Here is a 27356-nt window from a genome sequence, read left to right on the forward strand (position 1 = left end):
CCTGTTAATGGACCATGCCTCTGTTTGCTGCCTGAACTGACCTCAGCCTGTTACTCGATCATGCCTCTGCTTGCTGCCTGAACTGACCTCGGCCTGTTTATTGACCATGCCTCTGCTTGCTGCCTGAACTGACCTCGGCCTGTTAATGGACCATGCCTCTGCCTGCTGCCTGAACTGACCTCGGCCTGTTTATTGACCATGCCTCTGCTTGCTGCCTGAACTGACCTCGGCCTGTTAATGGACCATGCTTCTGCTTGCTGCCTGAACTGACCTCGGCCTGTTAATCGGCCATGCCTCTGCTTGCTGCCTGAACTGACCTCGGCCTGTTAATGGACCATGCCTCTGCCTGCTGCCTGAACTGACCTCGGCCTGTTAATCGACCATGCCTCTGCTTGCTGCCTGAACTGACCTCGGCCTGTTAATCGGCCATGCCTCTGCTTGCTGCCTGAACTGACCTCAGCCTGTTAATGGACCATGCCTCTGCCTGCTGCCTGAACTGACCTCGGCCTGTTAATCGACCATGCCTCTGCCTGCCTCCTGGACTGATCTTTTGCCCTCCCACTTTAGTAGTGGAATTCAAGACAACACAGGGGTCTCACGTATGTGAGGGGATCCAGAGTAGTGTTTCCGAGAAGAGAAAACTTTTTTGTTTTCTTTGGGTTTTTTAATTCCCGGATCAGGGTCTGGAGACCAGAGGCTTTGAAGAGATTTGGGTGGGATGAAGCCTCTACCCCTTTGTCCAGTCTTACCTAACCAAGGCCCTAAGATTAATGTTTCTGCCTGGACCAATCCTTTTACCACGTCTTTGCTTGCTGTCTGTATTGACTGTGGCCTTTTTATGGACCATATTCCTGTCTTCTTCCTGGACCACTGCTTTGCCTGTTTGCTCACCACGTCTATGCATGACACCGGTACTGACCCATCTGCACATCCCACTGGCTACCTTCCTGCAAGACACTGGTGCCACCCATCCTCTGCAATGAAACCACAGGTACTCTTTGGTTTATCTTTTGTTCAACTTCTTGGTGAATGAACATAGTGCTATGTGGACAGCCACGTACTAGTAGGTTAAGCTTTTAGGAACAGGCCGTAGGTGAAGCTACACTATGCTTTATTGATATATAATGTATAATGATACACAGGTTGCAATGACCAGTAATCAGTCCAAACACTGAAAATGTCTTACACATGTGGTATCCCCATACTCAGGAAAAGTAGCAGAATGTGTTTTGATGTGTTATTCTAAGAATGCCTCTGCAGTGTGTTAGAAATATGTTATTATTGGTAACATTGCATTAAAAAAAAAAAAACTACTTTTTTTTCACATTTTATAAAAATCTGTGTAAAAAATTAAGTCTTCAGAAGACTTTGCTGCTCCAGGACCTCCAAAATTGTGATACGTAGTCAATAAATTAGATGTGTAATTTTTGCCCTTAGTATGCCTAACGGTGCTTATTGCATGTGGGGCCCCTCTATTTGGCTAGGCTGTGAAAAAGTCTTACATGTGTGGTATCGTTATACTCAGGAAGAGTTAGAGAATGTGTTTTTGGGGTGTAATTTTAAGTATGACTATGCAGTGTATTAGAAATATCTTCTATATTGACAACTTTGCGTAGAAAAAAATACATTTTCATTTTCTTTTCCATATTCCAAAAACTTATGGCAAAAAATGAAGTCTTAAGAAGACTCCCCATGCCTCCTAAAACATACCTTGGGGTGTTTGCTTTCCAAAATGGGGTCATTTTGTGGGTAATTCCATTGTCCTGATGCTCCAGGACCTCTAAAACAGCAATAGGTAGTCAAGAAATTAGATGTGTAATTTTTGCCCTTAGAACGCTAACAGGTGCTTATTGGATGTGGAGACCCTCTATGTGGCCAGACTGTGAAAAAGTCTCACACATTTGGTATCGCCATATTCAGCAGGAGTTAAAGAATGCATTTTGTGGTGTAATTTTAAGTATGCCTATGCCGTGTAATAGAAATATCTCATAGATTGACAACTTTGCGTAAAAAAAAATACATTTTCATTTTCTTTTCACATTTTTCAAAAACTTGTGGCAAAAAATGAAGTCTTCAGAGAACTCCCCATGCCTCTTAAAACATACCTTGGGGTAATTGCTTTCCAAAATGGGGTCTTTTTGTGGATAATTCCATTGTCCTGATGCTCCAGGACCTCCAAAACGGCAATAGGTAGTCAAGAAATTAGATGTGTAATTTTTGTCCTTAGAACGCTAACAGGTGCTTATTGGATGCAGAGCCCCTCTATGTGGCCAGACTGTGAAAACGTCTCACGCATTTGGTATCGCCATATTCAGCAGGAGTTAAAGAATGCATTTTGTGGTGTAATTTTAAGTATGCCTATGCCGTGTAATAGAAATATCTCATAGATTGACAACTTTGCGTAAAAAAAAATACATTTTCATTTTCTTTTCACATTTTTCAAAAACTTGTGGCAAAAAATGAAGTCTTCAGAGGACTACCCATGCCTCTTAAAACATACCTTGGGGTGTTTGCTTTCCAAAATGGGGTCATTTTGTGGGTAATTCAATTTCCTGATGCTCCATGTCCTCCAAAACCGCAATAGGTAGTCAAGAAATTAGATGTGTAATTTTTGCCCTTAGAACTCCAAAAGGTGCTTATTGGATGTGGAGCCCCTCTATGTGGCCAGACTGTGAAAAAGTCTCACACATTTGGTATCGCCATATTCAGCAGGAGTTAAAGAATGCGTTTTGAGGTATAATTTTAAGTATGCTTATGCTGTGTAATAGAAATATCTTATAGATTGACAACTTTGCGTAAAAAAAATACATTTTCATTTTCTTTTTACATTTTCCAAAAACGTGGCAAAAAATGAAGTCTTCAGAGGACTCCCCATGCCTCTTAAAACATACCTTGAGGTGTTTTCTTTCTAAAATGGGGTCATTTTGTAGGTAATTCAATTGTTCTGGTGCCCCAGGACCTCCAAAACTGTGATAGACAGTCAAGAAATTAGATGTGAAATTTTTGCCCCTAGAACGCCTAAGGGTGCTTATTGGATGTGGGGCCCTTCTATGGGGTTAGGCTGTGAAAAAGTTTTACACATGTGGTATTGCCATACTCAGGAAGAGTAGCAGAATGTGTTTTGGGGTGTAATTGCAAGTATGCCTATGCCGTGTGAGAGAAAGAACTTGTTAAATGGCAACTTTGTGGAAAAAAAAATTGTGTTTACTTTCATCATTTCCTTCAAAAACTGGCAAAAAAATGACAACTTCAAAAACTCCCCATGCCTCTCATTAAATACCTCAGACTGTCTACTTTCCAAAAAGGGGTCATTTGGGGGGTATTTGTACTGTCCTGGCATTTTAGGGCCCCAAGAAATTATATAGGTAGTCTGTACATCAGGATTGATACATTTTAAAAAATATAGAAAATGTCTATGGACTATAACTTTCACAAAGACTAAATAATACACACTGATTTGGGTTATGTCTACCAAAAAAAGTAGCACAATGGATCTTGGCCTAAGTTTATGAAGAAAGTATATTTATTTGCAAAATTTATTATCAAATACTAAGAAGAACATGTTATTTTTCAACATTTTCAGTCTTTTTTCATTTTTTTAGCAAAAAATAAAAACCTCAAGTGATGATTAAATACCACCAAATTAAAGCTCTATTTGTTTGAAAAAAAAATGATAATAATTTCATTTAGATACAGTGTTGTATGCCTGAGTAATTGTCATTCACAATGTGATAGCGCTGAAAGCTGAAAATTGGCCTGGACAGGAAGGGGGTGAAAGTGTCCGGACAGGAAAAGGTTAAATTCAAAAAATACTTTGTGAGCTTCTAGCAAGTGTTTTTGGTTGTCTGGGTTCTTCAATATCGAGGAATTCAGTCTCCAGCTACGGGGGGATTGAGGAATGTTGCTTGTCGTCAAGAGTTATGTTGATTGGAGCGTGATCAGACCAGGTTATGGTGCCAATTTTGGATGACGTTATATGTTGTAGGGTCTATTTGTCTGTAACAAAGAAGTCGATTCTAGAGTAGGATAGGTGAGATGGGGAGTAGTAGGTGTAGTCTCTTTCATTGCTGTGATGGCATCTCCAGATGTCGTATGGATCATGGTCATGTAAGAAACAATTAAAGTAATGTTTTGGGGAGCGTTTGTTGGTGGAAGAGTCCAGGAGTGGGTTGCTGATGACGTTGAAGTCTCCGCCAATGAGAAGTCCGCCTTGTTTGTGAGAAGAGATGCTGGAATGGAGATTGTGGTAGAATTGCATTTGGTTGTTGTTGGATCCATAAACATTTACTAGGGTATATGGTATATTGTTAACTTTGCAGATTAGGATATGGTAGCGACCTCGAGGATCTGCTATTTCTGAGATGTGGTGGAATTGTATAGAGTCTTTTATGGCTATAATAACCCCATTTTTCTTCTTAGAGTTATTGGCCATATAAATATGGAAGAATCGGTGCAGTTGTAGTTTAGGGGTCTTGGTGGTTGTGAAATGTGATTCTTGTATGAAAAGTATATCAGCATGAAGCGTACGGGCTTCCTTTTGGAGCATCCATCTCTTAAAGGGGGAGTTTAGACCCCGAACATTAAGTGATGTTATGTCAATCATTTTGTAGTTCGTTGGTTGGGTTGGTGGAGTAGAGGAGTCATTTCTGGGCGAATTGACATAGAATGGAGAGACTTGGTAGGACAAGAGAAATTTCTATGTGTTTGGTAGAGCGGTATTGGTTTGCTTGATGATGCGTGTGGTATTTTCCATGTTGTTTGGTTGGTTTCAGGTGAACAGTTGGTTCGGATGATCGACTGATGGTGCAGGGGGGGTGAAAGTAAACAGGAATAAAAAAGACTTGTGGAAAATGCAAGTAACATGAGTAGCAGGGAGTGCTACTTCAAAACAGGGGGGTGTGAACAAGCATAGACCGTAGAAAAGGTTATGCCAAACAGAGTCTCGTAATGTAAGAATATTCTGTAAGGGGCCATTGCCAGAGAATAATAGGTTGAGGTATAGTGTCCGAGGTGGTGTGGTTGGGGCCATTGCCAGAGAATAATAGGTTGAGGTATAGCGTCCGAGGTGGTGTGGTTGGGGCCATTGCCAGAGAATAATAGGTTGAGGTATAGCGTCCGAGGTGGTGTGGTTGGGGCCATTGCCAGAGAATAATAGGTTGAGGTATAGCGTCCGAGGTGGTGTGTTTGGGGCCATTGCCAGAGAATAATAGGTGGAGGTATAGCGTCCGAGGTGGTGTGGTTGGGGCCATTGCCAGAGAATAATAGGTTGAGGTATAGTGTCCGAGGTGGTGTGGTTGGGGCCATTGCCAGAGAATAATAGGTTGAGGTATAGCGTCCGAGGTGGTGTGGTTGGATTGTATAGAGTGTAGTAAGTCAGGTTCACTCTGCCTCCATTTGTTGCAGATTGGTAGAGGTGGATTGGTGGGGTTCCACAGGTATTATGTTCCATGTCTTCAATAGGTTGATGCCTGCCTCTAGGTTTTTGATTGTATGTGTTCTGCCCTGATGTCTGACGGTCAGTTTTGTGGGGAATCCCCATTGATAGCCTATTCCGTGATTTTGTAAGGCTTTGGTAATGTTCACCATCTTTTTGCAGTTAAGGAGAGTGGCCTTTGACAAATCCGTATATAGTCTGATGTTTGTATGTGATGGCGGGAGCGGGCGGGGGGGGGGGGGGGGTTCTGGCTGCTGTCATTACTTTCTCCTTGATCTGGTAGAAGTGAATGTGAACCAGGACATCTCTGGGGATGGACGCTGATAGGAATGCAGGTTTGGGTATTCTATGTGCTCGATCTATGGCGAGCGCCATATCTGAGAGAGATGGAATGAGATGCTTTGTGAATTGTTGGATAGATGATAGTAGTGTATCGTTGGCGATATTTTCAGGGATACCTCTGAATTTTATATTGTTGCGTCTTGAGCGATCTTCTAAATCCGCTAGTTTCAGGTTTATTTGCTCGATTTCAGAAGCGTGGTCATCATGTGCGTCAATTAAATGGTTGTGTGCTGTACTTATACCTCCCATTCTCGTCTCAATATGACGTAATCTGTGATCTTGTTGCTGGACCACATTTGAGATCTGGGATAGTGATCCTGTCATATCGTTATGTAGTGTTTGTCGCAGGGATAGACACATGTTCTTCATACACATTTCTGTGATAGGCTGGGCTGAGGCAGGGAAAGATTCTATCAGGGATGGTTCTGTGATGTGCTGAGGTGATGGAGGAATGAGAGGCTGACAGGCAGATAGTGAGTTTGAATCTAGACGGGGTCTAAATTTGGCTGGACTGCTTGTGGTGGGTGACAGGGGGGAGATAGCTCACCCGGGTCCGAAGGTTATAGTGGAGAAAAGAGTCTGATGTCCGGCTGCTGGGATCTGCTGTCCCCCTCATGGCTGCTGTGTCCTGTGTCCATGCAGCCGGCGCCATCTTGGATCCCTGTTGTGACAGCAGGGAAGAATTGGGTTCATTTCCCTGGCTGTCCAGGGGTTTTTCGGCGGCGAGGCATGGCTACCGAGGGTTGTACACCCTTTATCTGCTGATCGGTGCAGGTTAGAGCACTCGGTGTCAGGATGAGCCGCACTGTATCTGGCGGGTGGATGGAGCTGAACTCAAAGCGCGTCCATCCAGGAGCCAGCCATGCATGCACCCCCCAAGGGCTCTATTTATAGAACATTCATTGGACCAATGAGACAATCATTCCTCCAGCTGTGACAACATCCTGCCCTATGTTAAGTAACACAGTGATTTCCTATGATCGCCGGCTCCATCTAGGGGCCACAATGAGGTGATATTTCTGAAATATCTCCATCAGTAAAACTAGCCCAATATAATATTATGGCCACTAGATGGAGCCAATGATCATAAGAAATAAAATATGTCCAAAACTCCTCCCAGCTGGAGAATGCCGGTCACATCTGTTCAACATTGTTCTCCATAGACCTCCAAGTGTTTATGAAATCTCCCACCACAAAATGTACTCAGCCAATCACAGGGCTGGACTCTATTTTTATTCTTCTCCTGACATCAATGGCCAACTCGGTCCCACACTTCATCCATGTCTTTGGGGACCTCTGATCTCCTTATGAACTGTTTCTTCCATGATGAAGATCAGCCATGGAGTATATCTGAGGTGTATATCAGGGTGTGCTTCTTCCCCACATGGGAGCTGGGTTGTCCAGCAACATTCATCTAGAAGACATTTCCCGCACTCAGGGCACTAATACACCTCCAGGGTTGTGTGGGATCCATGATGTACAGGAAGACAGGACTTCAGTGAGGAACATTTCCCTCACTCAGGACAGGAAAGTGGCTTCTCCCGGGTGAGATCTCTGATGTGTGTAAAGTCTGAACATCTCTGAAAAACATTTCCCAAACTCAGGACAGGAATATGGCTTCTTCCCCGTGTGAGATTTCTGATGTGTGGAAAGATGGGACTTCATTAAAAAACATTTCCCACACTCCGGACAAGAATATGGCTTCTCCCCCGTGTGAGATCTCTGATGTATGTGCAGATCGGACTTCTGTGAAAAACTTTTCCCACACTCAGGACAAGAATACGGCTTCTCCCCCGTGTGAGATCTTTTATGCATATTAAGACTAGATTTAGAACAAAAATCCTTCCCGCACTCAGGACAGGAATATGGCTTCTCACCTGTATGATATCGCTGATGTATATAAAGATTGGACTTCTGTGAAAAACATTTCCCGCACTCAAGACAGAAATACGGCTTCTCCCCCGTGTGAGATCTCTGATGGGTGTAAAGAATGAACTTCCTTGAAAAACATTTCCCACACTCAGGACAGGAATATGGTTTCTCACCTGTGTGAGTTATCTGATGTGAGTAAAGATAGGACTTCACTGAAAAACATTTCCCGCACTCAGGACAGGAATACGGCTTCTCCCCCGTGTGAGATCTTTTGTGCACATTAAGACTGGATTTATAACTGAAACATTTCCCGCACTCAGTACAGGAGAACCTCTTCCCTGTTGGAAGGCCGGCCCGGTCCCGCACAGTCTGAGGTTCCTCAGGATACAAGGAATCGGATGGTCCATCTACACTGGGTGGTGCCGGATGGACATTGGAGGGAGCTGGGTTTTCTCCTGGACTATACTGTGTGATGTCCTCATCTTCTACTTTCCAGTCTGGAGACAAAGTGAGACAATCCTCAGAGGTTTTCCTCATCTCCCGGCCATGGACTAAAATACAAAGACAAAGAGGATTACTAGACAGGAGCTGATTGGTTCCCCCAAACCAGGACTCCGCCCACATCAGGCAGCTTGGTCTCTGAGGAGCGCACAATTCCACCCTCAAGGGAACTAGGAAATGGCTCCTCTGATCTCCTACCAGGTCATTTCTTTATTCATGGACCTTAGTCAGAGAGTGAGGAAGCAACCAGAACTGTCTTTTATAGGAAGGACAGTGATGAGGGGATTATAGGACGAGGGTCCCCACCCCCTCTATCACTCATCGCCATCTTCCCAACACAAGAAGTACTGCACTTCCTTATTTAGTCCATGATTTAGTCATGAAGAACAGCGGGGCTGAGCCCCACCAGAGGTCAGAGAGTGAGGATGGGGGGAGAACAACCAAGATGAAGACTGGACTGATCCTGAAGACCACCATCATTGGGGTATTGACTCCTCCCCCATTATCACTTTCTGTTTAAGGGTTCAAAGTTGGAGGATGTTATCACATTATTATCACCATGTAAAAGTCTGTGCTCCAATCACATCATCCGATATAAAATGCCTAGCTGGGAGGAAATGGGGGGAACAAAAGAGAAACCATATTATGTGTATATATAGCAGTGGGGGAAGGGGGAGAGCAGAAGTCAGGGCTATGTAATGTACAACATAGAGCATATAGTGCAGGGGTCAGGAGTATGTAATGTACAACATAGAGTATATAGTGCAGGGATCAGGATTATGTAATATACAACAGAGTATATAGTGCAGGGGTCAGGAGTATGTAATGTACAACATAGAGTATATAGTGCAGGGGTCAGGAGTATGTAATGTACAACATGGAGTATATAGTGCAGGGGTCAGGAGTATGTAATGTACAACATGGAGTATATAGTGCAGGGGTCAGGAGTATGTAATGTACAACATATAGTATATAGTGAAGGGGTCAGGAGGATGTAATGTACAACATAGAGTATATAGTGCAGGGGTCAGGAGTATGTAATGTACAACATAGGGTATATAGAGCAGGGGTCAGGAGTATGTAATGTACAACACAGAGTATATAGTGCAGGGGTCAGGAGTATGTAATGTACAACAGAGTATATAGTGCAGGGGTCAGGAGTATGTAATGTACAACATAGAGTATATGGTGCAGGGGTCAGGAGTATGTAATGTACACCATAGAGTATATAGTGCAGGGGTCAGGAGTATGTAATATACAACACAGAGTATGTAATGCAGGGGTCAGGAGTATGGAATGTACAACATAGAGTATATAGTGCAGGGGTCAGGAGTATGTAATGTACAACATGGAGTATATAGTGCAGGGGTCAAGAGGATGTAATGCAGAACATGGAGTATATAGTGCAGGGGTCAGGAGAATGTAATGTACAACATGGAGTATATAGTGCAGGGGTCAGGAGTATGTAATGTACAACATGGAGTATATAGTGCAGGGGTCAGGAGTATGTAATGTACAACATAGAGTATATAGTGCAGGGGTCAAGAGTATGTAATGTACAACATAGAGTATATAGTGCAGGGGTCAGGAGTATGTAATGTACAACATAGAGTATATAGTGCAGGGGTCAGGAGTATGGAATGTACAACATAGAGTATATAGTGCAGGGGTCAGGAGTATGGAATGTACAACATAGAGTATATAGTGCAGGGGTCAGGAGTACGTAATGTACAATATAAATTATAAAATGAAAGGGTCAGGACTCATAATATTGGTATTCAGCAATCAGTGGAAGATTAAATGTTTACTGTAGACAAGTTGCAGAGATCCCACACCGCTGCCTCCCATCTCCTGAGACTGCACTCAGTGACTTGGGTCTGAGACACTACAGACATATCCCTCCACCCGGCACAGCCAGCAGACTACAGAGCAAGGAACCCTGGGAGAATTGTTCTGTCAGAGATCTTACTAGACCCGGTGATGGGGCAGAAGACCCAAAGCACACACCCCAGGTGCCTAGGTCTAGTAACGTCTATGGTGAAAATGAACATTTTGCTGCCAGCTGAACCCCAGAACCTCCATAAATCCAGTCTAGATACATAAATTGTGTCTGCAGCACAGAGAAGGAAGATTATCCGAGAGAAATCCAGGAATACAGGACGGGGAACACAGCTCAGGAAAGTGACCAGGGGATTACAGGCTGATATCACCCAGTCCCCGCCCTACTCTGGACCAATCAGTGAGCAGTATGGGTGGAGGAATGGATTTAGTGTTCATGATGACCCACCTGTGCTGATCTCTGTAGGAGTGTCCTCCTCTATAAATGTCCCCGTTATTCCATCCTCCTCCATAGACTGCTGATCATCCCTCACATACGCCTCTTCTTCTTCTGCTTTCACCTCAAATTCTATATCGATTGGATCTCCACTCTAAATCAAGGAAATGAGAGAAAATATCATCTGTAAAATATAAGGTCACATAAAATATCCACACATTGTCTTTACAAGTCCATGTTCTAGATGCTCCATCCCACCAACCTTGCAATGGGGAGGGATGGTGTGACCTTCCTGTGTGGAATCCCGGGAATACAGAGGACGGGGACATCTCTCTGGTGGGTTCCTGGTATTAGGTGGCTCCATCATATCCTTGTGTCCTTCTGAAAACTCCTCCATCACTCCATACTCCTCATCCTCCTCTTTATACTCTTCTTTAACATCAATATTATCATCCCCGAGGATTCCACTCTGAAAGATATAATAAAACATTCATTGTAACAAACATGCTGTGTATAAATCACAACTACCAATAATTGTCATCATCTACCTGATGATGGTGAGGGATGGTGTGACCTTCCTGTGTGGAATGCCGGGAATACAGAGGACGGGGACATCTCTCTGGTGGGTTCCCATGACTGGATCCATCTGTAGGAAACACACACACTGACTGAATCCATTGTTTCTATGTGTTTATCAGATGATGGGGGATCTAGGTGGATCCTCCGTACTGCTCTCTCCTTTACAATAAAGTCTCCTCTTACCCGGTGATGTGAGGGGCGGCTGATTGTCCATCATGACGTCCTTGTAGAGATCCTTGTGTCCTTCTAAATACTCCCACTCCTCCATGGAGAAATAGACAGTGACACCCTGACACCTTATAGGAACCTGACACACACAATGATACAGTCACCATCCAGACACATCCCTTGTCTGTTACTGGAGAATGTCCCAGAATTCCCGGCACCGCTCACCTCTCCTGTCAGCAGCTCAGTGATCTCTCTGGTGACTTCTAGAATCTTCTTCTTCTTTCTCTCTTCTATCAGGGAGGGAGGTGGAGGCAATGTGATGTCATATGATCTCCAGACTTCACAGGAGGAAAACTCTACATCTGAACACAAATAGTCCCATCAAATGATATTCCCAGAATCCTCCTCACCTCTCCATTCAGGTCTCCATTTTATTAAAGCCCCACTTCAGGCTGAGGTATAATTCCCCCCACAGGACCCCCACACTACGCAGGGTATAGGCTTGTTGCAGCATTCTGATGTCATTACATACAACGCAGGACCAACAGTCCCACTTTACATGTGAGGATACCAAGGGGCCCCACATCCTAAGAGCATCAGGGAAAAAGACAAGATGGAGGGACATTGGGGGAGGAGCTGCGAGGTCAATGTGATGTCATAGGATTCTCTGACTCTGGATGGAGGGACATTGGGAGGAGATGCTGTGAGGTCAGTGTGATGTCATAGGATTCTCTGACTCTGGATAGGGGACATTGGGAGGAGGAGCTGTGAGGTCAGTGTGATGTCATTGGATTCTCTGATTCCGGATGGAGGGACATTGGGGGGAGGAGCAGTGAGGTCAGTGTGATGTTTCCTCCCCCCAGGGTCACTGCAGGTGTGGAGAAAAGCTGTGTAAGAGGATATGGAGGAGAGATGAGGAGGAGATCCAGGAATCAGGAGAAAGGTCAGGGCAAGCAACAGACGAGCGCATCCAAGAGACCAAGCCGGGGTCACTACACAGAAAATCAATCCAAGGAAACAACAGGCAGGACGAGGAATAGCAAGAAGGAGCTGAGAGACAAATGAGAATATTGCTCAGCCAATGGGAGATGATCTCAGCATGACTTCCATCATGAAGGAGATGAGGGGGAGGGGAGGAAGTCACTGAAGGTGACCATAGATCCATGGAAATTCAGCTGGTTCAGCAGGGATCGCTCACATTTCCATCCATGTGTGGTCACTGCCGGATAAAAGCCACTCCCCCAGCGGCTGCAGCCAATAGCTTCAGTGCTGATCTGTGTATTCTGAGAGCGGAGGAGTCCCCCCATTGTCAGAATACAAGAGTGCAGCGGGGAGGATTCCCCCATCCACCTCCAATGTGTGGATGGGGGAATCACTTCAGTTTTTATGATCATCCCGCTGGCTGAACGATAAAACTGAACCATGTAGGCCAGCTTTGGGAGCAAATATATTATCATCAACTCCTCCCCCTGAAGGGGTTCATCTACATATTACCTCCTCTGCCACCAGATCCAGGAATGTCAACTCTCCGCTTCCTCATTCATGGATCTCCCTGCCTGTACCTGACATCACTTCCTGCCTTTACCTGACATCACTTCCTGCCTTTACCTGACATCACTTCCTGCCTTTACCTGACATCACTTCCTGTCTATACCTGACATCACTTCCTGTCTTCCATAGAGGCTTGATTTTGCAGTAACATTGATTGCAGATTTGGTCCTCTAGAACATCTGCTATATGGATACAAAGCCCCCCAGCGGACAGTAAAGGGTGGAGAGTGATTGAAGTAGATGCAAAGTGGAAGCAGAGGAGGTAATCTGTATATGAATCCCTTCAGGGGGATCAGTTGATCTTTGCCCTAACACAATGTATACCATCCTCCACTCACTCTGACGGACGCCGTCCTCCACTCACTCTGATGGGAATACATTAGACCTTGTTTTCTCCCATCTTTGCACTCCCTACAACCTCACAAACACCCCCTTTCCTCTCTCTGATCACAATCTCATCACCTTCACAGTCTCCTCGTCTTCAAACACCTATCCCTCCAAGCAGCAAACAATTACCCGCAGAAACCTTCACAACTTGAACCCGGCTCCTTTCCACTCTGCAACTGACCAACTCTATGACAGAATCTCTCCCCTGTCCTGCCCTGACCTGGCCGCTGCTGTCTATAACAGTTCACTGTCATCTGCATTAGACTCACTTGGTCCTCTAACCACACGAAGCATCAGGCCCCGACCATTACAACCTTGGCAAACTGACCACACCGGACATCTTAAGTGACATAGTCGTGCGCTGGAGCGATTGTGGTGTAAAACCAAATCCCAGCAAGCATTCACCCGATATAAATCTGCTTTCTTCACATACAATTCCTCCCTCCATGCTGCCAAACAAGACGACTTTGTCACTTTCATCAATACCTTGTCATCCAGTCCTCATCGTCTCTTCTCTACTTATAACTCTCTACTTTCTCCACCTCCACCCAGTACCTCACTCACTGCTCATGAGATTGCAAATAATTTCAAAAACAAGATTGATGCAATTCATAGGGGCATCTCCACTGCACAGACATCCATCCCACTTAGCATACCTTATACTAAACCTCCCTCAACACTTTCCTCTTCTGACCTCGCTACTACCGAAGAGGTCACTAAGGTTTTCTCAGAAGCCCGTCTCACCACCTGCCCCCTGTATCCTGTCCCCTCACAACTACTACAGTCACCCTCTTCTTCCATCCTATGCTCCCTCACTCACATCTTCAATCTTTCCCTCTCTAATGGTGCCTTCCCCTCCCCTCTAAAGCATGTGCACATCACTCCCATACTTAACAAGCCCTCCCTGGACCCCACCAACCTGAACAACATAAGACCCATCTCCCTGCTGCCATTTACCTCTAAACTCCTAGAACGCTTAGTCTACAATCACCTGAGCTCCCACCTCACTGACAACAACCTTCTTCACCCTTTACAGTCTGGCTTTCACTCACTACACTCCACTGACACCACCCTACTAAAACTCACTAATGATCTACTAACTGCTAAAACCAATGGCCACTACTCTGTACTGATCCCAACCAATGGCCACTACTCTGTACTCATCCCAACCAATGGCCACTACTCCATACTAATCCCAACCAATGACCACTACTCCATACTCTTACTACTTGACCTCTCCATGGCCTTTGATACTGTTGACCATCCTCTCCTCCTCAAAAAACTCCTCTTTTGGCCTCCAAGACTCTGCTTTCTCCTTGTTCTCCTCCTACCTATTGCAGCGCTCCTTCAGCATTACCTATAACTCCTCATATATATATATATATATATATATCCTCCTTTCTACTCCCTCTCTCTGTAGGGGTCCCTCAAGGTTCTGTCCTTGGACCCCTTCTCTTCTCCATCTACACCTCCTCCCTTGGTCACTTGAAAAACTCCCATGGCTTTAAGTACCATCTCTATGCTGATGACACACAAATTTATCTTTCTACCCCTCACCCCACCCCTTCAGTCTCCTCCTCACCTCACCCCTTCAGTCTCCTCACCCCTTCAGTCTCCTCCTCACCTCACCCCTTCAGTCTCCTCCTCACCTCACCCCTTCAGTCTCCTCTCGCATTACTAACCTACTAAGTGACATATCGGCATGAAAATTATAATACAATTGGTGCTGCGCTCCCACACTTGTACTTATATAAATAATTACATCAAAATGAGGTTTCCGTGACACCCCTAGTGAATCCTCCTGAGTGTAATTATCACAAACCCAATTCTTCATATTATTATACAATCTTATACAGTGATGTTTGATAAACCATATGAAATAAAATATAAATGTGCAAAACACATAATAACTCAATACATAAACCCACTTGTGTCCCTAAACAGGATGAAATCACAAACATGTACTAAACCACACGTGATAAAACACTTGGCAGAAGTGAATGCCCAAAGGTGCAGTGGAAATAGACTGACAAATGGCACTATTGTGCCTATAGAAACAACCAATAGGACGGTCAGGATAAATGGACCCTGACTATAGGACAATCTACAGGACTATAATGAATCCTTCAACATAAATGTTTGACCACCACTCAACAAGTGCCCACACTTACCAAAGTGTAAATTGCCGTGCTCCAGTCCCCAAACTTGGGACTATACTGCTATATAAATAGATAGAGACGTGGTGACATCACTTCCGGCAGAAGGGCCATCTTGATACACCCCTAGGAGTACACCCAGGAGTTCATATGAGGATCTGTGAGCATTGTTTTCTCATAACTCATGTGAGTGAGCATTTATAGAATTCTTTTACATCAATAAATGAAACAATATCACATGATGGAAGGATTCTTCTTGTTTTATAAACACCGATGAGGAAGCTGAGGTACAATTAGATCATATGAAAACCATCCGGATATCAGGAGAGGTGAAACCTGTAAGTTCTGAAGGGGGACACCACCACTGTTTGTGATACCGAATCTGACGTGGAGGATTGAGCGGTTGGCTGTGCTTAATAGCAGAAAAGCACTTTGACCCTGTGGGGTCGCTTCATGAAGGTGAGGGGGGCAATCTTACCGGTGAAGGATTACACTTTTTGTTCACCTGCCAGATTTCTATTGATGGCTGGAGGTTTCTATATATCCAGCCTTATTGAAGATTACACATGTGGACAATTTTGTTTTTGTTTATTAATAATTGGTGGCACGTGTTTTGTGGACTTTTTTTTATAAATTGATATAAGTTATGTGTTTATCATAGAGTGTCACTGGATTTTCATTTGTGACTTCACTCAATATTTGATTTAATTTTTTTTTTTATTGCTATTTATATAGCAGTATAGTCCCAAGTTTGGGGACTAGAGCACGGCAATTTACACCTTGGTACATGTGGGCACTTGTTGAGTGGTGGTCACACATTTATGTTGAAGGATTCATTATAATCCTTGTAGATTGTCCTATAGTCAGAGTCCATTTATCCTGACCGCCCTATTGGTTGTTTCTATAGGCACAATAGTGCCATTTGTCATCCCACTGCACCTTTGGGCATTCACGTCTGCCAAGTGTTTTATCACGTGTGGTTTAGTACATGTTTGTGATTTCACCCTGTTTAGGGACACAAGTGGGTTTATGTATTGTGTTTTTATGTGTTTTGCACATTTATATTTTATTTCATATGGTTTATCAAACATCACTGTATAAGATTGTATAATAATATGAAGAATTGGGTTTGTGATAATTACACTCAGGAGGATTCACTAGGGGTGTCACTGAAACCTCATTTTGATGTAATTATTTATATAAGTACAAGTGTGGGAGAGCAGCACCAATTTTGTTATAATTTTGATCCCATTCTATCCAGGTGTATAGCCAGGTAGCAGCAACCCATTCCTAGAACAATAGATTATTCAGGGTAGCACAGATGGTTCACCATTGTTTTTCATCAGACATTTTGCCATGGATGTCACTCCACTTCCTCAAACTCAATCTTTCCAAAACTGAGCTCTTAGTATTCCCTCCAGCCCATGCCCCCTCCCCTGACTTCTCCATCAAGACCAATAATATAATCATCAGTCCCTCCCCTCATGCCAGGGTACTAGGTGTAATCCTAGACTCCTATCTGTCCTTTCACCCCCAATTCCAATCACTGTCCAAATATTGTAGACTTCACCTCCGCAACATCTCCAAGATACACCCGTTCCTAACCTCGGAAACCACTAAGCAACTTATTCACTCCCTTGTTATATCTCGCCTTGACTATTGTAACTCCCTCCTCATTGGCCGACCTCATCGCAGGCTATCCCCTCTTCAGTCTATCATGAATGCTGCTGCCAGGCTCATCCATCTTACTAACCGTTCTGTATCTGCCAAACCCTCCACTGGCCTCCACTCAGTGTCCTCCATCCCTCTCTGCCAATCCCTCCACTGGCCTCCATTCAGTGTCCTCCACCCCTCTCTGCCAATCCCTCCACTGGCCTCCATTCAGTGTCCTCCACCCCTCTCTGCCAATCCCTCCACTGACCTCCACCCCTTTCTGCCAATCCCTCCACTGGCTTCCCATTGGCCAACAAATAAAATTCAAAACATTAACAATAACATATAAAGCCATTTATAACTCTGCCCCAAATTACATCACCGATCTTATCTCTAAATATCACCCAAACTGTCCTCTCGACCTCCTGCTCTCTAGGTCCCTTGTCTCTTCCTCCCATGCTTGTCTCCAGGACTTCTCCAGAGCCTTCCCAATCCTCTGGAACTCTCTATCCCAATATATCTGACTATCACTTATTATGTTCCCTTTTAGGCGATCCCTGAAAACCTCTCTCTTCAAGGAAGCCTATCCTGCCTTCAGCCAATAACGAAATCTTCTACTCCTCCTACCAGTCCATCCCCCACAGTTATTACCTTTTGTACCACCAGCCCCTCCCTCCTAGATTGTAAGCTCCCAGGATCAGGCCCTCCTAACTCTCTTGTATTGAAATGTATTGTTGCTGTATTGTCTCCTGTTATATTGTAAAGCGCTGAGCAAACTGTTGGCGCCATAAATCTTGTATAATAATAATATAAAATAATCATGATTAATATATCTTGCTCCCAAAGCTGGCCTACATGGTTCAGTTTTATCATTCAGCCAGCGGGATGACCATAAAAACTGAAGTGATTCCCCCATCCACACATTGGATTCTGACAATGGGGGGGCTCCTCCACTCTCAGAATACACAGATCAGCAATGAAGCTATTGGTTGCACCCGCTGGGGGAGTGGTTTTTATCCGGCAGTGACCACACATGGATGGAAATGTGAGCGATCCCTGCTGAACCAGCTGAATTTCCATGGATCTATGGTCACCTTCAGTGACTTCCTCCCCTCCCCCTCATCTCCTTCATGATGGAACTCATGCTGAGATCATCTCCCATTGGCTGAGCAATATTCTCATTTGTCTCTCATCTCCTTCTTGCTATTCCTCGTCCTGCCTGTTGTTTCCTTGGATTGATTTTCTGTGTAGTGACCCCGGCTTGGTCTCTTGGATGCGCTATATATCTCAGTCTGAAGTGGGGCTTTAATAAAATAGAGACCTGAATGGAGAGGTGAGGAGGATTCTGGGAATATCATTTGATGTGACTATTTGTGTTCAGATGTAGAGTTTTCCTCCTGTGAAGTCTGGAGATCATATGACATCACATTGCCTCCACCTCCCTCCCTGATAGAAGAGAGAAAGAAGAAGAAGATTCTAGAAGTCACCAGAGAGATCACTGAGCTGCTGACAGGAGAGGTGAGCGGTGCCGGGAATTCTGGGACATTCTCCAGTAACAGACAAGGGATGTGTCTGGATGGTGACTGTATCATTGTGTGTGTCAGGTTCCTATAAGGTGTCAGGGTGTCACTGTCTATTTCTCCATGGAGGAGTGGGAGTATTTAGAAGGACACAAGGATCTCTACAAGGACGTCATGATGGACAATCAGCCGCCCCTCACATCACCGGGTAAGAGGAGACTTTATTGTAAAGGAGAGAGCAGTACGGAGGATCCACCTAGATCCCCCATCATCTGATAAACACATAGAAACAATGGATTCAGTCAGTGTGTGTGTTTCCTACAGATGGATCCAGTCATGGGAACCCACCAGAGAGATGTCCCCGTCCTCTGTATTCCCGGGATTCCACACAGGAAGGTCACACCATCCCTCACTATTACAAGGTTGGTGGGATGGAGAATCTAGAACATGGACTTGTAAAGGTGATGTGTTGATATTTTCTATGAATTAATATATTTTATAGATGATATGAACGTTTTAAGTGATGTCACAATATTAAAGCTTATATTTTACAGATGTTATTGCTGATCTGTGTCTTGTTTTAGAGTGAAGATCTGATAAATATAGAATTTGAGGTGAAAGCAGAAGAAGAAGAGGCGTATGTGAGGGATGATCAGCAGTCTATGGAGGAGGATGGAATAACGGGGACATTTATAGAGGAGGACACTCCTACAGAGATCAGCACAGGTGGGTCATGAACACTAAATCCATTCCTCCACCCATACTGCTCACTGATTGGTCCAGAGTAGGGCGGGGACTGGGTGATATCAGCTTGTAATCCCCTGGTCACTTTCCTGAGCTGTGTTCCCCGTCCTGTATTCCTGGATTTCTCTCGGATAATCTTCCTTCTCTGTGCTGCAGACACAATTTATGTCTCTAGACTGGATTTATGGAGGTTCTGGGGTTCAGCTGGCAGCAAAATGTTGATTTTCACCATAAACGTTACTAGACCTAGACACCTGGGGTGTGTGTCTTGTATCTGCTTCCCCATTAGTGGGTCTAGCAAGTTTACTGAGAGAGCAATGTCCCAGGGTTCCTTGCTCTGTGGTCTGCTGGCTGTTCTGGGTGGAGGGATATGACTGTATAGTCTCAGACCCAAGTCAAGACCCCAGAGTGCAGTCTGACCCTTACACTGTATAATTTATATTGCACATTACATACTCCTGACCCCTGCACTATATACTGTACTACCCTAATATTTGTATCCTATACAAAAAGCTGTACAATACATTATTTTACACCCATTTCCTCCCAGCTGGACATTTTATATCGGATGATGTGATTGGAGCACAGACTTTTACATGGTGATAATAATGTGATAACATCCTCCAACTTTTGACCCTTAAACAGGAAGTGATAATGAGGGAGGAGTCAATACCCCAATGATGGTGGTCTTCAGGATCAGTCCAGTCTTCATCTTGGTTGTTCTCCCCCCATCCTCACTCTCTGACCTCTGGTGGGGCTCAGCCCCGCTGTTCTTCATGACTAAATCATGGAGTAAATAAGGAAGTGCAGTACTTCTTGTGTTGGGAAGATGGCGATGAGTGATAGAGGGGGTGGGGACCCTCGTCCTATAATCCCCTCATCACTGTCCCTCCTATAAAAGACAGTTCTGGTTGTTTCCTCACTCTCTGACTAAGGTCCATGAATAAAGAAATGACCTGGTAGGAGGTCAGAGGAGCCATTTCCTAGTTTTCTTGGCTGTGCCATGAGTCACTGCAATTTTATATTATTTTATTTATTTCAGGTACTTTATATAGCGCCATCAATTTACGCAGCGCTTTACATTCACATCGGTCCAAAACCCTCAAGGGGTGTACAATCTATGGTCCCTAACTTACATTCATACATACACATACTAAGGAACAACTTAGACAGGAGCCAATTAACCTACCAGCATGTCTTTGGAGTGTGGAAGGAAACCAGGGAGAACATGTAAACTCCAGGCAGGTGGTCCCGTGGTTGGGATTTGAACCGGCGACCCTAGTACTGCCAGTCAGAAGTGCTAACCACTGAGCCACTGTGCTGCCCTAATTCTTATGCAGCACAACTTCCATAGACTTCAATGTAAAGTCACCAGTACGTTGTGTTTTTCTTAATTGCTGCACATTTTCTGCTACTTCTGAAGCATGATGTGTTTTTTTTTTTTTTAACCCTGACCTCTTCTCCCTGGTCATCCTTGCTTTCTAAAAACTTTCTCCCTAGTTTATCCCATTCTCACCTGAATGCAGCATAAACACATATTCCCACTTATTTTTGTGTGTGTTTTTCATGTGTAAACTGGGCTGTTCCTCCTTAGCAGAAAAGTCTAATAAATCCTCAGTCTCTGGAATTGCTGAAAATCCAGGGCACCGGCTTGCAGCACTTCGGTGGGCAACTCATAATCCATCCCATCCATGGGTGTTGGCCATACTGATGAGTAGTCTTTTATATGCTTGTTCCACCTCCCATTCCTGAAGGCCTAGAAACTCCATATCTTCCTGTGCCCAGCGCACTTCTGAGATGTTCAGCATCTGGTCTCTGTAATCCATGATTTCCTCCAAATGCTATTCCAGATCATTCCCGAAGTCAGGATCCTGTGACAGCCTCCAGTACAACAGCCCCAAGCCATCATAGCCAAAGCCTTCCATCAGGCTGTTGTCTTCTGTCCGAGGGCACCCCTGGGCTACATGCCAGCGGAAGGCTCTGAAGCTCTCAATCAGCAGCATTTCTGCTTGGACCAGCCTTCTAACCCAACTGTCCACTCCTTGTGCAGCTGTTCACCCAATAACAGCACCCGCACTTCATACTGCGACCAGTACCTGTCCTGGATGGAGAGGAGACTTTCCTTGGCAGCGCTGCTCTCAGTCTAGCTCTTCCTTCCACAGCTGCCAGCGGACAGAGTCATCCCATCCCTGCAGGACCTGCACTGGCACTGGTCCTCTGTGCTGCATCCACATCTCTTGCACCCTCCTTACGTATTCCTCTTCCATGGCGGCTGGTGTCCATACCTCTCCTCTTCTGCTAACCGGACCTCAGATCCCAGTGGTGGTTTGGATGTCCCAGACTGCAGGAAACATCCCACTGCTTGTCACTAAATGTGACAGAATGCCTATCACCCTGAATGGGTGATTCCATCATAGAACCGCTTCCTCACCTCCAGGACACAGGCCCAAGGTATTGTAGCCGGGCATTGCACCCAAGACTAGACGAGACTAGCTTAGATGTCAAACAAGAACGACTTTACTGAACAGAAATACAGTTTTTATACACTCCAGAAATAGGGGCAGTCCCCACAAATATTATCCATCAGGATAAACATCCCACACTGGTTAGATAACGAGGTGAAGCTGACATCGGTCTAATCCTATCACGTGGGCACCTCCAGAAGGACCTCCATCAGGATAAACATCCCACACTGGTTAGATAACGAGGTGAAGCTGACATCGGTCTAATCCTATCATGTGGGCACCTCCAGAAGGACCTCCATCAGGATAAACATCCCACACTGGTTAGATAACGAGGTGAAGCTGACATCGGTCTAATCCTATCATGTAGGCACCTCCAGAAGGACCTCCATCAGGATAAACATCCCACACTGGTTAGATAACGAGGTGAAGCTGACATCGGTCTAATCCTATCATGTAGGCACCTCCAGAAGGACCTCCATCAGGATAAACATCCCACACTGGTTAGATAACGAGGTGGAGCTGACATTGGTCTAATCCTATCACGTAGGCACCTCCAGAAGGACCTCCATCAGGATAAACATCCCACACTGGTTAGATAACCAGGTGAAGCTGACATCGGTCTAATCCTATCATGTGGGCACCTCCAGAAGGACCTCCATCAGGATAAACATCCCACACTGGTTAGATAACGAGGTGAGGCTGACATCGGTCTAATCCTATCATGTGGGCACCTCCAGAAGGACCTCCATCAGGATAAACATCCCACACTGGTTAGATAACGAGGTGAGGCTGACATCGGTCTAATCCTATCATGTAGGCACCTCCAGAAGGACCTCCATCAGGATAAACATCCCACACTGGTTAGATAACCAGGTGAAGCTGACATCGGTCTAATCCTATCATGTGGGCACCTCCAGAAAGACCTCCATCAGGATAAACATCCCACACTGGTTAGATAACGAGGTGAAGCTGACATCGGTCTAATCCTATCACGTGGGCACCTCCAGAAGGACCTCCATCAGGATAAACATCCCACACTGGTTAGATAATGAGGTGAAGCTGACATCGGTCTAATCCTATCATGTGGGCACCTCCAGAAGGACCTCCATCAGGATAAACATCCCACACTGGTTAGATAACGAGGTGAAGCTGACATCGGTCTAATCCTATCATGTAGGCACCTCCAGAAGGACCTCCATCAGGATAAACATCCCACACTGGTTAGATAACGAGGTGGAGCTGACATCGGTCTAATCCTATCATGTAGGCACCTCCAGAAGGACCTCCATCAGGATAAACATCCCACACTGGTTAGATAACGAGGTGGAGCTGACATCGGTCTAATCCTATCATGTAGGCACCTCCAGAAGGACCTCCATCAGGATAAACATCCCACACTGGTTAGATAACGAGGTGAAGCTGACATCGGTCTAATCCTTTCATGTAGGCACCTCCAGAAGGACCTCCATCAGGGTAAACATCCCACACTGGTTAGATAACGAGGTGAAGCTGACATCGGTCTAATCCTATCATGTAGGCACCTCCAGAAGGACTTCCCAACAGACAAACAATAGGTGACTCCATTAACAATGCACACCTAGGAGGCACACACTGGGAGAAAGACACATCACACCTTAATAAACAGATTCCAGCAAGAGTCCTCAGCATCAGGTTGTTTTACTGATTATATCAACATCTTCTTAGAGTCTCTGAGTCTAGGAAGGAGGGGGATTGAAAACAGTCAATTCTAGTTTGGGGACAGGGACCCCAAATCTGTATGTTGGTCCTCCAGTTCTCAGAGTCTGTGTGTTTTGGGGAGATATGGACTTGAGTCCCAAGTAAGCTACTCCAAAGGTCCCCCCAGGCACACACCAAAGAATAGAGCCCCCTCAGACACCAGGGCCATGGTCAGTAGGCAAGAGGCCAGCCTGTAGTCCCCTCCAAAAGCCCATGTCCCGGTTGGGTCTGTCACAGTGGGAACTTACATTTCGGCTATGCTCAGGTGTGAATGGAATGTGCTTGGGACTTTATAATCCCTTCGATGTTTGCTTTGAAGTAACATCATGTTTCTGGAAAGTCGTGTACAAAGTCATGATGGAAGTCACCCATCTAGACCAAGCTGCCTGATGTGGGCGGAGTCCTGTTTGGGGAAACCAATCAGCTTCTGTCTAGTAATCCTCTTTGTCTTTGTATTTTAGTCCATGGCCGGGAGATGAGGAAAACCTCAGAGGATTGTCTCACTTTGTCTCCAGAATGGAAAGTAGAAGATGAGGACATCATACAGTATATTCTAGGAGAAAACCCGCCTCCCTCCAATGTCCATCCGGCCCCACCCAGTGTAGATGGACCATCGGATTCCTCGTATCCTGAGGAACCTCAGACTATGCGGGACCGGGCCGGCCTTCCAACAGGGAAGAGCTTCTCCTGTACTGAGTGTGGAAAAGGTTTCCGTTCTAAATATGGTCTTAATGTCCATATAAGATCTCACACAGGTGAGAAGCCGTATTCCTGTCCTAAGTGCGGGAAATGTTTTTTAAGGAAGTCCCAACTTTACAGACATCAGAGGTTTCACACAGGTGAGAAGCCATATTCCTGTTCTGAGTGTGGGAAATGTTTTGTACTAAAATCAGATGTTGTCACCCATCAAAGGCGTCACACGGGGGAAAAACCGCACTCCTGTCCTGACTGTGGGAAATGTTTTTTAAGAAAGTTCCAACTTTACAGACATCAGAGGTTTCACAAGGGGGAGAAGCCGTATTCCTGTTCTGTGTGCGGGAAATGTTTTGTAGTAAAATCAGATCTTGTCACACATGAAAGGATTCACAAGGGGGAAAAACCATACGCCTGTCCTGAGTGCGGGAAATGTTTTTCAGACAAGTCCTTTTATCACAAACATCAGAGATCTCACACAGGAGAAAAGCCATATTCCTGTCCTGAGTGCGGGAAATGTTTTTCATGGAAGTCCAGTCTGAACAGACATCAGAGATATCACACGGTTGAGAAGCCGTATTCCTGTCCTAAGTGCAAGAAATGTTTTTTAGACACTTCAGATTTTTACACACATCAGCGATCTCACAAAGGGGAGAAGCCACTTTCCTGTTCTGAGTGTGGGAAATGTTTTTCATTTAAGTCCCATCTTGACACACATCAGAGATCTCACTCAGGAGAGAAGCCGTATTCCTGTCCTGAGTGTGGGAAATGTTTTTCAGACAAGTCCAATCTTTACAGACATCAGAGGTTTCACACAGGGGAAAAGCCATATTCCTGTCCTGAGTGCGGGAAAAGTTTTTTACAGAAGTCTGATCTTTACAAACATCGGAAATTGCACACAGGGGAGAAACCGTATTCCTGTCCTGAGTGCGGGAAATGTTTTTCACAGAAGTCCTATCTTTCTGGACATCAGAGATCTCACAAGGGGAAGAAGCCGCGTTCCGGACATGAGTGAGGGAAATGTTTCTCACTGAAGTCCTGTCTTCCTGTACATCAGGGGTCCCACACAACCTGGAGGTGTATTAGTGCCTTGAGTGTGGGAAATGTTTTCTAGATGAATGTTGCTGGACATCCCAGCTATCATGTGGGGAAGAAGCACACCCTGATATACACCTCAGATATACTCCATGGCTGATCTTCATCATGGAAGAAACAGTTCATAAGGAGATCAGAGGTCCCCAAAGACATGGATGAAGTGTGGGACCGGGTTGGCCATTGATGGCAGAAGAAGAATAACAATGGAGTCCTGACCTGTCATTGGCTGAGTATATTTTGTGGTGGGAGATTTTGCATTCTATTTGTAAAAAATATTTAATTGAACAGATGTGACCGGCATTCGCCCAGCTGTGATGAATATTGGATGTATTTTATCTCTTAGATTGTAAGCTCTGAGGATCAGGCCCTCCAATCCCTCTTGTATTGATCTGTATTGTTGCTGTATTGTCTCCCATTATATTGTAAAGTGCTGAGCAAACTGTTGGCGCCATAAATCCTGGATAATAATAATAATTTCATACTCTGATTTATTTCATCTAGTGGCCAGAATGCAGTTTTGTTTTATTTTTACTCTGAGTTCATTTTAGGAAAAATCCCCCATTTTGGTCACTAGATGGAGCTGATGATCATAAGAAATCACTGTGTTAATGTATGTTCAGAATTTGTCATGGCGGATGAATGATCATCACGTTTGTCCAACAAATGTTCTTTAGGTAGTTAGTTTTTTTCTTCAGGCACGGTGTCATACTAATCCCTGAGATCATACTCCTGCAGGTATGAGTACATCAGACATAGAAGGACAAAAGTCCAATAAACCAACAATATTCAACCAGTCATTGATTTAATATGGAAAATACCACATTTGGCCTGTAGATGGCGCTATGTTTTTTAGCAATACTCTCTATCTAGTGGCACATGTGGTATTTTCCATTTTAAATCAATGGAGATCATTCGACCAGCAAATATCCTAATAACAGCCATCATTCCCCCAGTCACACAGAAGGAATGGACACGCACTCATGCCAGATAAATTGTTATGACATCTTTTATGAATGGACCCCTAAATGTAAAGTGATTCTTTTTATTTTTTTATTGCATTTTACAAAATGTAATTGTTCAACAAAATTGAAAAAAAGAACATGAAGGAAAATTAAAAGTAATTAAAAAAATAAACTCCTCCATTATGTTGATGATCAATGACCAGCAGGGTGATGAAGAGAAGACTCCGGCCTGCAATGTGCACTCATCTTACTTGGACAGCAGACATATTATAGTAATGTACAACCAAGACAGCCAACAAAGTGCTGAACGGAACAACATCTGTATATTCAACCGAGATATAAAGGAAGAGGTGACAAAAGGAGGTTCAGATCCATTCACACCACAAACCAATGCAGTCACCAGTCATTCCAAGGGAGATCAGGTGACCTGATGATGATGATGATTTCCTGTGTCCTCTGGAATGCCCGCTCTGTCTGTAACAAACTCACATCTGTAGATGACCTTTTTATCACAAACTCCTTTAACTTGCTTGCAGTTACAGAAACCTGACTTCATGAATCTGACTCTCCCTCTCCTGCTGCCCTCTCCCATGGTGGTCTCCTCTGGACTCTCTCTCCCAGGCCTAGTGGACGGAAAGGAGGTGGAGTAGGAATCCTCCTATCCCCTCAAAGCACTTTTCAGGTCCTCCATTCACCTCCCTCTCTGTCCCTCTCCTCATTTGAAGTTCACTGTATTTGTCTGTTCTCTCCAGTTTCTTTAAGAATTTTTGTGATCTATTGTCCTCCTGGACCGATATCCAGCTTCCTTGATGACTTCCCTGCCAGGCTGCCTTACTTTCTCTCTTCTGAAATTCCCACAATCATTCTTGGTGACATCAACATCCCTGTTAATTGTAACACTTCTGCTACCTCTAAACTTCTGAGCATAACCACTTCTTTTGACCTAAAACAATGGACGCATGCTTCTACTCACTCCAATGGTAACTGCCTCCACCTTGTATTCTCCTACCTATGCACTCCTTGCATCCTCACCAACTTCCCTCTTCCTCTCTCTGATCCCTTATCAGCTTCACTTTCTCCCTGGCTTCCTCCTCCTTGTCTTCCAACTACCAGTTACCCGTAGAAACCTTCGTTATCTTAATCCTTCACTTCTTTTTTTGGCAACAGATTGTCTCTATGACAAAATCTCAGTCATGTCCTGCCACAACATGGCCACTTCTGTA

General features: G+C 44.7%; 2 protein-coding genes across 2 annotated transcripts; one reads left to right on the forward strand and one right to left on the reverse strand.

Moving 5' to 3' along the window:
- Positions 1-3501: 3501 nt before the first annotated feature.
- On the reverse strand, positions 3502-21007 carry LOC149461833 (uncharacterized). The gene is made up of 4 exons (XM_089677714.1): positions 20890-21007; positions 10973-11070; positions 10683-10893; positions 3502-8199 (listed from the first exon to the last, which is right to left on the reverse strand). Exons 1-4 carry the CDS (start codon positions 21005-21007, stop codon positions 7295-7297), a joined length of 1332 nt encoding a protein of 443 aa, XP_089533840.1. The 3' UTR covers positions 3502-7294.
- Positions 21008-23131: 2124 nt separating this feature from the next.
- On the forward strand, positions 23132-25645 carry LOC149461834 (uncharacterized). Its single transcript, XM_089677632.1, has one exon. The coding sequence runs from the start codon at positions 23859-23861 to the stop codon at positions 25089-25091; it is 1233 nt and encodes a 410-aa protein (XP_089533758.1). The 5' UTR covers positions 23132-23858; the 3' UTR covers positions 25092-25645.
- The last annotated feature ends 1711 nt before the right edge of the window (positions 25646-27356 follow it).

The sequence above is a fragment of the Staurois parvus genome, unplaced genomic scaffold (genome assembly GCF_062004578.1).
Source record: "Staurois parvus isolate SC_StPar_1 unplaced genomic scaffold, SC_StPar_1.0 ptg000191l, whole genome shotgun sequence".
NCBI classification, from domain to species: Eukaryota; Metazoa; Chordata; class Amphibia; order Anura; family Ranidae; genus Staurois; species Staurois parvus.

What these genes read in the sequence shown, in the direction of transcription:
- LOC149461834 (XM_089677632.1), top strand. Translation starts at nt 23,859, where the DNA reads ATGAGGAAAACCTCAGAGGATTGTCTCACTTTGTCTCCAGAATGGAAA.
- LOC149461833 (XM_089677714.1), bottom strand. Translation starts at nt 21,007, where the DNA reads ATGGATTACAGAGACCAGATGCTGAACATCTCAGAAGTGCGCTGGGCA. An exon ending in ATATAAAAGACTACTCATCA is followed by an intron (nt 11,071 to 20,889) that starts GTATGGCCAACA and finishes TGTTTCCTACAG; the next exon opens with ATGGATCCAGTCATGGGAAC. An exon ending in CCATCCCTCACCATCATCAG is followed by an intron (nt 10,894 to 10,972) that starts GTAGATGATGAC and finishes TATATCTTTCAG; the next exon opens with AGTGGAATCCTCGGGGATGA.